Source organism: Caretta caretta, chromosome 2 (genome assembly GCF_965140235.1).
Source record: "Caretta caretta isolate rCarCar2 chromosome 2, rCarCar1.hap1, whole genome shotgun sequence".
Classification (NCBI taxonomy): Eukaryota; Metazoa; Chordata; order Testudines; family Cheloniidae; genus Caretta; species Caretta caretta.
The window spans coordinates 242439941-242452821 of record NC_134207.1 but is presented as its reverse complement, the minus strand read 5'-3'; the positions used below and the strand labels follow the sequence as shown (position 1 = coordinate 242452821).

Below are 12881 nucleotides of genomic sequence, written 5' to 3'. Positions count from 1 at the left end.
CCTCCAGCTTTCATCCAGACCACACCACACAATCCATTGTCTACAGCCAAGCTCTAAGATACAACCACATTTGCTCCAACCCCTCAGACAGAGACAAACACCTACAAGATCTCTATCAAGCATTTTTACAACTACAGTACCCACCTGCTGAAGTGAAAACACAGATTGACAGAGCCAGAAGAGTACCCAGAAGTCACATAGTACAGGACAGGCCCAACAAAGAAAATAACAGAACGCCACTAGCCGCCACCTTCAACCCCCAACTAAAACCTCTCCAGCTCATCATCAAGGATCTACAACCGATCCTGACAGATGATACCTCACTCTCGCAGATCTTGGGAAACAGACAGCCCCCCAACCTGAAGCAAATACTCACCAGCAACCACACACCACACAACAAAAACACTAACCCAGGAACCTATGCTTGCAACAAAGCCCGTTGCCAACTATGTCCACATATCTATTCAGGGGACACCATCATAGGGCCTAATCACATCAGCCACAGTATCAGAGGCTTGTTCACCTGCACATCTACCAATGTGATATATGCCATCATGTGCAAGCAATGCCCCTCTGCCATGTACATTGGTCAAACTGGGCAGTCTCTACGTAAAAGAATAAATGGACACAAATCAGATGTCAAGAATTATAACATTCAAAAACCAGTCGGAGAACACTTCAACCTCCCTGGTCACTCTATTACAGACCTAAAAGTCGCAATATTACAACAAAAAAACTTCAAAAACAGAGTCCAAAAAGAGATTGCTGAATTGGAATTAATTTGCAAACTGGACCCCATTAAATTAGGCTTGAGTAAAGACTGGGAGTGGATGGGTCATTACACAAAGTAAAACTATTTCCCAATACTTATTCCTTCCCCCCCCCCCCCACACACACACTGTTACTCTCACCTTCTTGTCAACGGTTGGAAATGGGCCGTCCTGATTATCACTACAAAAGGTTTTTTTCTCCTGCTGATGATAGCTCACCTTAATTGATCACTCTCATTATTGTGTGTATGGCAACACCCATTTTTTATGTCCTCTGCATACGTATATATCTATATCTATATATCTTCCTACTGTATTTTCCACTGCATGCATCCGTGGGTTTTAGCCCACGAAAGCTTATGCTCAAATAAATTTGTTAGTCTCTAAGGTGCCACAAGTACTCCTCGTTCTTTTTGTCTACTTAAAGATCACACTTCTGTTGCAGTTTTCCCCCTTACTGTTTTACAAGTAACAATAATGGATTTCTGTAACTCAGAGAAATCAGAGAATGTTGTTTTATTTTCTGTTTTTTCAATTGGTTTACTCAGGATGTAAACCCCAAGTGGGGTTCCTAAATCTTCTACTTATCCCTTCATTCTATGCTTGTCTTTTATCTGGTATATCATCAATTGTCACCCATGCAGTAGTAATAGTAATGGCTGAGGATTTCTCTGTTAACTGGCAGCGTTGAGGTGTGAATTAAACGTGCTGTGCCCTCCTTCAGTTGCCTTACTGAGAACATGCAGACTATCATCTTCGTGTTGCTGCCTGGAGCCAAACATGTAAGAGTCAGAAATCCAGGCTTCTTGCATCAACCTGCACTGTGATGTCAACTGAGATGTACTGGCTGCTCCTGCTTGAATTTTAAATGTAGACAGTATTGTATATTCTTATTTCAAAAAAGTAATGCCCTGATAGTCTTTTTTTATGTAAGGGTGGATCCTAATTCAGGTAATGTTTATAAGTGATTTGGAACTTTGATATCCTGCTCCTGAACAGCTGTTTCTTTAGTTAAGTAGTACTGCTTTAAGCAGAGGGTAGGCTTAGTGATTATCATGAAAGCATATTAAATCGGGGACATTATGTACTGAGGAAATATTAGATGTGTAATCATTTGTAATCTTAATGTTCCAGAACCCTGGGGTTATTAGTAAAACGACTGGAGAAAGGTGGAAAAGCTGAGCAAGAAAACCTTTTTCATGAGAATGATTGTATTGTCAGGATTAATGATGGAGACCTTCGCAATAGGAGATTTGAACAGTAAGTGCATTTACTGTACAACTTACTGCTTTTTCTTTAATCTTTAACCATTGCTTATTGCAGTAATTTGAGGAAAAAAAGCATTTAAAAACAAATTGTCTAACCTCTTTTTTATAGAGGAAAGAAATAGTCTACAGTTTTAGAGCATTTTTCTTTTAATTAGTCAAGCTACAAAACTACAGGATAATTACTGCCATCAGAATATATGTGACTTTTCAGTTGTCTGATAAATTATGCCTTGTTTCTTAAACATTATGAGCCCATTTTTTCTTCTTCACCAGATGATAAACTGAGCCTGGTTTTGTTTTGAAAAATCAGTCATGGTTCTTGTTTTTGTATATTTACAGTATGCAAGCTGCGTATATGAGGGCAACATGGAGTCCTGTATGTTTAACATTTTAAAACATTTGTGATTTTGTGTGTGTGAAAATAAAAGACACTGTAAACAAAGTAGCTGAAGGTTCCCTGTAGAAATTCACTTTGTAGGAGGCTGGACTTTGACGGAAGGCCGGAATGTTAAATCAAGAATTTTTTTTTTAAATGAAAACAGGTCCAAAAATCTAGAAAAGAAAGTAAATATTCATATCGCAGGGGGCGGAGGGCAGAATATATATATATTTTTGAGGAATATATCATTAGATTTTTGTAAGAAGTAAATTTCCTTTCAGTATATAATATATTGTCAACTAAAAGAATGATGTTTTAAACCGACAGTTGTGCATTCGTTGTTATTTGTAATGCATTAGTTTCTATGAGTCCTAACCAGGATTGGGACACCATTGTGCAGAAGTACAGTTAAAAAAAAAAATCCCTGTCCTGTAGAGCTCGTGTTCTAAGACAATGATCAAAAACCCATTGGTGTTAATGAAAAGACAAGACTCTCATTGAACTCAGTGCGGCTATTAATGGGCAGGAAATTAAGTATGAGTTTAAGTTTTTGCAAGACTGGGACCTAAGAAAACAGACAAACACATAAAGTGGTGCATGAATATATTTATATTCCAATTAAATGTTGACTGACTATTATCAGCTGAGCAATTTATTGTAGCCATTTCAGAAAAAGAAGGTCCTGAGGAAGGTTTTGAAGGAGGGACTGGGCAGCACCCTGTGGACTACCTCAGGGACATATGAATGGGACAATGTGGGGAAAAAACACTCCATTTTGTGTTGTAAGAAATTGCAATGAAAACCATATTTAGTTTCTGTCACCATTGCAATTATTGTATTTACAGATGCTGTTAATTATTTAATAAGCCTCATAGAAAAATGATAAATTGACACAGAATAATTATGGTTTAAGTTGCTGCTGTGATATTTAGCGTGTACAGAACTTTAATGTATATTTAACGTATATTTAGTTTTTAAGAATTTTTCAGCTGTACTACGTGGCCCTATGGAAATAAACCTTAGCAAAAAGCAGCCATGTAGACTAATGAACAAATTCAGGTTTTTTTCAGTTGTTTCAGCAGTATGTCTGTCAGCTCATGTTGCTTAATTAACGCCAGTAATTATGCTTGTAATGTCTTGTCGTCTGCCAGTCTTAATTTGTTAATTTTGTATTGATTCTGAAACCTAGAGCACAGCATATGTTTCGTCAAGCCATGCGTACGCCCATCATTTGGTTCCATGTGGTTCCTGCAGCAAATAAAGAGCAGTATGAACAGTTATCCCAAAGTGAGAAGAACATGTACTACTCCAGCCGGTTTAGCCCTGATTCCCAGTATATCGACAACAAGAGTATTAACAATGCTGGACTTCACACATTACAAAGAATATCTAGAATGAGTAACCAGACAGATCAAACAGACTCTTACTCACAGCTACCTCATAGTGTGAATTCATCAGGGAAACCACCATCGGGCCTGGCTCCATCACCTCAAAAAGTTCTTACCTCCACTACAAACAGTGGTTATAACACCAAAAAGATAGGGAAGAGACTTAATATACAACTGAGAAAAGGTAAGGAGCATGTTTCTGAAGTAATTTATATTGAGGATGTGTGTATATATAGTGTAATATGTGTGGACTTCTCTCTCTCTCTCTCTCTCCATGAAAGCCTAATGGAGTCTATTGGCCTGAGTTTGGTATGGCCATATGTCAAGGTTCCTCCCCCACTCTGAACTCTAGGGTACAGATGTGGGGACCTGCATGAAAAACCTCCTAAGCTTATCTTTACCAGCTTAGGTCAAAATTTCCCCAAGGTACAAAATATTCCACCCTTTGTCCTTGGATTGGCCGCTACCACCACCAAACTAATACTGGTTACTGGGGAAGAGCTGTTTGGACGCGTCTTTCCCCCCAAAATACTTCCCAAAACCTTGCACCCCACTTCCTGGACAAGGTTTGGTAAAAAGCCTCACCACTTTGCCTAGGTAACTACAGACCCAGACGCTTGGACCTTAAGAACAATGAACAATCCTCCCAACACTTGCACCCCCGCTTTCCTGGGAAATGTTGGATAAAAAGCCTCACCAATTTGCATAGGTGACCACAGACCCAAACCCTTGGATCTGAGAAAAATGAAAAAGCATTCAGTTTTCTTACAAGAAGACTTTTAATAAAAATAGAAGTAAATAGAAATAAAGAAATCCCCCCTGTATAATCAGGATGGTAGATATCTTACAGGGTAATTAGATTCAAAAACATAGAGAACCCCTCTAGGCAAAACCTTAAGTTACAAAAAAGATACACAGTCAGAAATAGTTATTCTATTCAGCACAATTCTTTTCTCAGCCATTTAAAAGAAATTATAATCTAACACATACCTAGCTAGATTACTTACTAAAAGTTCTAAGACTCCATTCCTGGTCTATCCCCAGCAGAAACCAGCATAAGACAGACACACAGACCCTTTGTTTCTCTCCCTCCTCCCAGCTTTTGAAAGTATCTTGTCTCCTCATTGGTCATTTTGGTCAGGTGCCAGCGAGGTTACCTTTAGCTTCTTAACCCTTTACAGGTGAGAGGAGCTTTCCCCTTGCCAGGAGGGATTTCAAAGGGGTTTACCCTTCCCTTTATATTTATGACACCATATTACTCATGAGTGATGAAGCCATGTGCAAATTATGTAAATTACCCCAAATAAAATGCCCCAGCAACCCATCATGCATTCTGTATAGACAGCATATTTTACGGAAAGTTATTTTTGAAACATTTTGAAGAGGACTAAAACATTTTATTGGAAGATCTTTTTGTACCTCCCAACCTGTAAAGGCCAGGTGCCTTAGTTACTGTAAGTCCTATTGAAATGGGCCCAGAGGGAGAGGAAAAATGTAACTGGTAAATATTTTTTAAAACCTCCCAAAATTACTATATTCTGTATCTAAAAACTAAAAACTTCATGACTTAAGTCTAATATCTCAGCTCTACCTTCACTAGAAATCAGTTTTGCACATCCAGTTGAAAATCTTGGAATTTCCTCTTTGGAATTATATAAAGCTGTTGTTTCTTACCCTGCAGGGTTGTGAGATATTCAGTCGAGATCACTGCCTGATATAACTGCTGATATTTCTCATGCTGAGCCTTAGGATACTGTAATTTGAGTTTGACGGTAATCAAGTTTTAGGGGAGCGAAACTATTCTATTTGTGTGTGCGCATGCACATGCTTGTATTGTAATGTGTTTGATATTTGCATATCTCTATATATGTATGCGCATAGAGAGCGACAAGGTGGGTGAGACAATATCTTTCATTAGACCAACTTCTGTAGGTGAGAGAGACAAGCTTTTGAGCTTTAAGCCACACCCCCCTACCCCATCTATCTCGTCTCTCACATAACCTGGAACTGACACAGCTACAGCAACACTACATTCTTAGAGCTATATTTATTTATTTAGCGTGTACGCAGTCGCCTAGCCAAGCAATGGCACTTTCAGTTGCGTGATGCAGTTCTTCTAGGCCACCGCTGAACCTAGTCAGCAGGCATTTCTCGACCATGTGTGTCATCTGTGTGGTGCTGCAGCTGCACAAAGGGCTGTCACGAAGGCCCCAGCGATACTGGTTGGCTGCACAGAGACCTTGCCTGGTCCGGAACCTGTTCAGCAGGGACCATTGGCGATGGGGCAGGTCAAACCCAGGTGGGCAGATTGTGGGGTCGGCGATGAGGGACTGGCTGGGGATTATAACACATATCCATTCCTCTCGCCAGAGTGTTTCTGCCCTAACATCCTGGCGTGGCGGATGAGACCACAATGGGCGACATGATGGCAGACGTGCAGCTGGTGGTTAAAAAGACGTGCAGCTGGTGGTTATTGTGCAGTGGCAAGCTTGAGTTGGCGCAAACTTTCTCCAGTAACTTTCCAGTGGCAACCTCTCATCTGATACGAGATGGGGCAGTATTGCTCAGAATTGGAAGCCATGGGTGTGGAGTTGGACGCTTAGTGCAGGAGATGATATGGATGGTGGCATGTAACTGCATATCCGCCAGTTTTGTGTGTGACAATCAGCTCCATACTGGTGTGCAGTATTCCACCACTAAGTACGAGGTAGCAATAGCTGACATCCACAAAGTTGGAGCACAAGCACTCCATGACGAATCTGCCTGTTTGCTAAGAAGATTATTGCGCGCCTTAACTTTAGCTGCTGTCTTCTTCAGGTGGGCGTGGTAACTCTAAGGTCACCTTCTGACCATTCAGATAGATATTCAGTTCTCGAGTTGCCCTGGTGTGATGAAGATGGAAAAAGCTGCAGACTGTTTTTATGATGCTTGGGTGGAGGCGCCAACTCTTACAGTAGTCAGCTAACTATGGTCATGTCCCGGTTTAAGGTGGCATCAAGCTTGTGAAACACCTGGGCCTGGGAACCGCAGCAGATGTTGTCTGCGTAAATGAACTTTTGTGACTCTGTTGTTGACATGTCATTAATGTAAAGATTGAACAGGGTTGGAGAAAGCACAGAGCCCTGGGGTAACCCATTGCTCTGTCATCTCTAAGCACTCGTCTTCTCCTGCATATGGACTCTGAACTGCCTATCGTGGAGGAACAGTTCAACAACGCCTATGACCCAAGGTAGCAGGACCCGTGATACCTTGATGAGCAGGCCAGTGTGCCATACCGTATCGTACATCGCTGTTAGGTCAATGAAAACAGCACCTGTTTTCAAGTTTCTTTGGAAGACATTTAATCAGATGTGGTCAGCATGAGTACTTGGTTGCAAGTGCTACGGTCTTGGTGAAAGCTGGCTTGGTCAGGGTGCAAAATTTTCTCCCTGTCGGGTAATACGCACTGAAGGACCAAGTGCTCCAGTGCCTTGAAGCACACCAACAATAATGATATGGGATGACAGCTTGATGTTTGACTTGGGTCCTTTCCAGGCTTTAGGAGGCCAATGACTTTTGCGGTGCACCATATCTTCAGTGATATATCTTCACTGATGATCTTGGGGAAGAATTTCACAAGTCAAAGCCGAGCACAGGGCCCAAGGTTTTTCAGGAATTGTGGAGATATGTTGCCATAGCCCACAGCTGTTCCACACTTGATGCTACCCAGTTTCTGTTCCAGCTCTGTTCCAGCTAGTGGTTCTTGGTAGCTTCTGATGTACACGTTTAAACATGCACCATTCGTTCCTCAATTGTCTTCGCACCTGTTTCTCCAAAGGTGCTCTGGCCACTTTAAGTAGGTGTCTGGCTACCTGGTTGGGTGTCACTGAGGGTTGGCAGAGTGCAGCTGGCTGTTGCGCTGTTCCATGGTGTTGGAGCAGACTCCAACACTTGCGGCTGGAGTGGGTAAACCTCATCCTCTCGGTCATCTCCTCCCATCTGGCTCGGCGAGCAATGTCCAATGATTCGGTCAGGTGGTCAGTGACATCTGGGTCACCAGATGCCTCATAATTCTTGAGCAAGGCTGCACTCTCCACGTTGAGACAGGGGATGTAGACCAGTTGGGAGAGAGAGCTCAGTGCGGGGGAGAGGGGCAGGAGGGGAGAGATAGCTCAGTGGTTTGAGCATTGGCCTGCTAAACCCAGGGTTGTGAGTTCAATCCTTGAGGGGACCATTTAGGGATCTGGGGCAAAAATTGGGGATTGGTCCTGCTTTGAGCTGGGGGTTGGACTAGATGACCTCCTGAGGTCCCTTCCAACCCTGATATTTTATGATTCTGTGAACTGTGTGGGATGGCTCTGCAGGCTGCTTTGTAGTAACACCACAGAAGTGATGGTAAGTCTCATTTACTGAGATATGCTGGGCTGGTATTGTCACCACACTCTTCTCGAGCACTTCCCTGTATTTTTCCCAGTCAGCCTTTCGGAAGTTCCACCGCTTCTTTTTGGAACTCTTGACAACTGGGAGTGGTAGCCCAATATGGATCAGCAACGGTCTGTTGGCTGCGTGGAAAGTTATCCAAGACTTGGCATGTTGCTGGCAGAGGATGGCCATGAACTGAACTGACCCATCACAAGTCAAGAGAGTAGTCACAATCCCATCTAGAAGAATGAAATGTGCCTTGCTGCTTAGTATCATGGATACGGGTGAAGTCATTTCGAGATGCCCAGTCTGCAAGTTTAGAGCTATATAAATTATATAGCTTGTGTACTGCAGTCACCATTAAAAGTCTGTATTTGCAAATAGTTACCACCCAGTCATTTTTGAAATATTAGTTATTTCATTATACTTAAAATAGGAACTAATGTGTCTCAGATGCCACTGTGTTGTAACTGTTGGCAAATGATGAGTTTTTAAATGACAATGCATGCTACAGTCTTTGAGTGAGTCAAGGCAAGATGCACTGCATTCAGTATGAAGAAATGACATTGGAAATTATATAGCAAACAGCCTACCACTGTGACAGAATATGCTATATCTACCGATTCTGTTAACCTTTCACATGAAGGCAAAGTTTATTTGTTTCACATTAGATTTTTGTTAATTAATAAAAATGATTTTCTTAAAAGGAGCTGATGACAGAGTATCTTGAATGGCAGAGATTTACTGTGGCTTCATAATAACCAGGATAGCAGTTTTCTTTCTAAAATTACGCCCCCTTTTCTGTGAACTTCTGATGAACTACCAGATTGCTTGTTTCTGGTTACTGAATTTTAAGCTCTACAAACTTGGATGACATAAGGCTGAATTGACAGTTTGCTTCTGTTGTTGATGCTCCTTCAGAAATACTTAAGGCCATCAGCTTAAGACAACTTGGTTGGAAAAATGTTGTTATTGGCCAAGTAAGGAATTGCTGTACTTACAAAAATGCCCCCAGTCACTACACTGATTTTTTGTTCTTTAATGGAATGGATAAATAGGAAGCCAATGAAAATATCACTGGGACATAATATGCAAACATCTAATTTTCTCAGCCAGGGGTGAAAATATGTATGTTTCACATAGCTTGTAGAACATCAACAATAATTATGATAACATAAATGTTGGCTGGAGGAAATAATTATTTTGTCACAAAGCAATCTTGATGCTGAAGATGTTGGGGAAAAAAAGAAAACAGGAACATCAGTTTTTAATTTGCTAGAGCAGAGATTCTCAAACTGTGGGATGTAGCTCACTTCCTGGTGTCCTGCAGAGAGCTGGTTGGTCACATGATGCCAACTTTTCCCCTGGCTTTCCACCTATAAATACTACATTAGAGACAGCAATAATTACTGTAAACATTTTCCGAGTATAATTTAGACATGTAAGCAGTTGCTGTAAATGCTGAGCTAATGAATGGGAGGGGAGACGTGAACCACGAGATGGGAAAGGGTGGAGATCCTCAAGGCAATCTGGCTAGGAACGTGGTCCATGCTATAAAAATGTTTGACCATGTACTAGTGAATCCTGTTTTAATGAATTTTCAGATAAAAGAAAAAATACGAGTACCCGTACTTAATCAATTTAACTTGATTTGACAAAAAATGCCTCTAAGTTCAGACTTTAAAAACACAACCTAAAACATATATCAGAGGTGTTCAGTTTTATTTCTAATAGATTGCTTTTATAAGAAGAATTGCTATGTAAAGACAGCATGAGTCAAATTATAAACAGACACACACAATAATTTAGCATATTTTATTTTATGCATGCTAACCTAGGATAGAATGCATGCATACAGAAAGGATTCCTCGTTATTCATTTATCAATCTCCTCTGTAGAAAGATGTCTTCCCATCTTGATTTTCATTTGATTAGTCTGAGAACGTAAATGTGGAGCAACAAATGAAGCAAAGTGCTTAAGTATACCCCCAAGTAGTTTATTATAAATGAGTGAAATAGGGACATTGATTTTCTTTGATTATTTCTAACGAAAGACATTGTAGTAAGAGGTTTTATAGAAATATAACAAATACATGTTCTTTGAGGCTAACAGATGGCAGTTATTTCACCAAATAATGTAGTTTGATTAAAAATTCCTTGTGGAGTGCATTAAAGCATACACGTATTTATGGCTTCAACTTGAAATTCACTTCTGATTTAATCAATGTAGTCTAGATGATGTAGTATGGGTGAATTGACTCCTCAACATAAAGAGAGAGACCTTTATTATAGCTGTGTTTTTACATATTGTGTGAGCTATGTCAAGTAAAATGACATACTAGGACAGCCCTGTAGTACTTGCCTCCATAATTATGATTTCTTAATATTTATTGCCATTTTGGCATTTTCAAATAACCTGATCTTTCATAGGCATTAGCTGCTTAATAAAGTCAGAAGAGAAGGTCAGTAATATGTTTCAGTCAATGCAGAATGTTTGTTGGCTTTTCTAAATGAAAATGGATATCTATTTATCTTTCCTTAAAGGTCAGGCCCTGAACTTTTAGCATACAGATGTAGGGGTTATTGCTGATATTCTAATACTATTGAGGCTCGAACTGCAGTCACTCTTCATAGTTCATACCAGTTAAGACAGCTTAAGGAATGACAACTGGCTTGTATTTTTTATTTACATTTTACTGTGTATCATATTTTATAATAAACCTAAACAAGAAATGAAATAGAGAAAATTCCTCCCAGCTGACAAGTAGAGAGAATAAGGCCACTTATACAACACTCACAATCAGGCCAAACTTTGATCTCAGTTACACTAGCAGAGACCCAAATAAACTCCTTTTGACAAAACTACTCTGGATTTAAGTCAGTGTAACTGAGAAAAATCTGGCCCAACCTTTATAAATAATGTACTACAAACAAACCCCCCCCCCCCCCCAAAGATGATTCCAGGAGTCTCATATGTTCATTAGCTTGTAACATTTAGCTCAATAGTCCCTAAAGCATTCAAAGGACTGCTTTCAGTTAGGCATCACATCACTCGGAGTTCAAACACACTAGTCTGGAAACAACATGGAGTATTTCAAGACTGCTGTGGACTAGAATAGCTTCACATCACCTGAAGGAAAATACCATTGCTCCTTCAATATATTAACATTTAGTGCATCAATTCATTTAGGCTTGAAATAGCTTTTTGTCTAGATTTAGTAAATACAATACTAATAATACTTAATAAAATATTAAGCAGAAAACCCTATATGGTAAGTGGCCATGGAGACAACAACAAACTCTTTAGTTCTAGTTTCCCAAGCTGTCTATAAATCAAGCATGAAGAGAGACACTTTCAGAAAACCAAAACAGTCAGCCAAAGGTCAGAGATTCTACGATTTTATTTTGACATTATAGCAAAAACTGAAATCCAACTTAGATGATTCAACCCATCTATTTTATCTGATAATTTGGTAATTGGCCTAGGTAATTTGGTTATTAGATTTTCTAATCTGAATTGCAAGAGTTTACATTTTTCTGGTTTGGAGCCATATCCTGAAGTCCATTCTTGAGCCCTGAGCTTGCAAATAGCAATTTGTGGACGGACTTTTGCACCTGTTTAGCTATCCAGTGAAGATTTGGGGCTCCAAGAAGGCATAGTGGCCCATGTGCAGAGCTGCTTGAAGAATAAGAGCCAAGTTTTTAGTCAATCCTTACTCATACAAAACTCCACTGCATCCTAGATAAGGACAAAGTAAAAATTTCAGGCTGAGACCCTGAATTAGTTATAAATGGAGTTTGCACCCGCTATGCAAATACTGCTAACTATTTTTCATGATAGCTTCCTGTTTTTGCATGTACTTTTCTGAGATAGTCATCTTTTGGGCTGAAGTTGTCCGTGCGTGGGGTAACATTTTCAAAAGTATCTTAGGATACTCAGTCCTATTGAGATGTAAAAGCCAAAGGTCTAAGTCACTTTTGAAAATGGGACTTAGGTTTCTAAACTACTTAGGTGAGTTTCAAAATTTTACCTCAAATCTGCGGTGAAAGTGAAAGGAAATCACTTCAGCCATTTTTGAGTTACTGGAGAGAGGTGTTACAAACACCATTTTCCTGTGATGAAAAAAACCTCTCTAACCATTAGTTTTAGCAGGGATGCAGTGAAAATGGCTGGACTTAAATACTGGAATGATCATAATGCTTATTTAGGAGTGGGCTCTTCGGTTAGAGGGGAAAATGATGTTCTAGATTCTCAGACCCGCACAGCTAAACGGGCATGCAATTAATTTTTGCAGCTACCTTGTTTGCACATGCAACTGCCGTAATTTCACAGGTTTCTAACTGACCATTTGCACATACAGTTATTCTCATTGTGCATACACAGTCCTGAAAATATGGACTCCAAAAACCACTTCTCAGAGAACATCTAAAATGGTTTTGATCATCTTCATGTAGCCCCCTTTTGTGGTATCACAACATGTGTTCTCTCTGCCTGGCTCTGCAGGTGTGTTGTAGACTCTAACGAAGCGCACTTGGCCATATAGAGCGCATGGTTGATGAAATAATTAACCTGTCTATCCAGAGAATGGTTCCAAAGAGGAGAGATACCCTGGACCTGAAAGAGCCCATTTCTCTACTTGCCTGCTATAATTATTGCTGTATGTGTGGCACTCGTG

General features: G+C 40.1%; 1 protein-coding gene across 10 annotated transcripts in view; it reads left to right on the top strand.

Annotated features, from left to right (window-relative positions):
- PARD3 (par-3 family cell polarity regulator) overlaps window positions 1-12881 on the top strand; it is a 666051-nt gene that overhangs the window by 393341 nt on the left and 259829 nt on the right. For all 10 annotated transcript variants that reach the window (XM_048837722.2, XM_048837719.2, XM_048837721.2 and 7 more), the window contains 2 exons: window positions 1905-2030; window positions 3607-3989. In XM_048837722.2, coding sequence (XP_048693679.1) covers window positions 1905-2030; window positions 3607-3989 — 509 coding nt within the window. The remainder of the gene's footprint in view (window positions 1-1904; window positions 2031-3606; window positions 3990-12881) is intronic.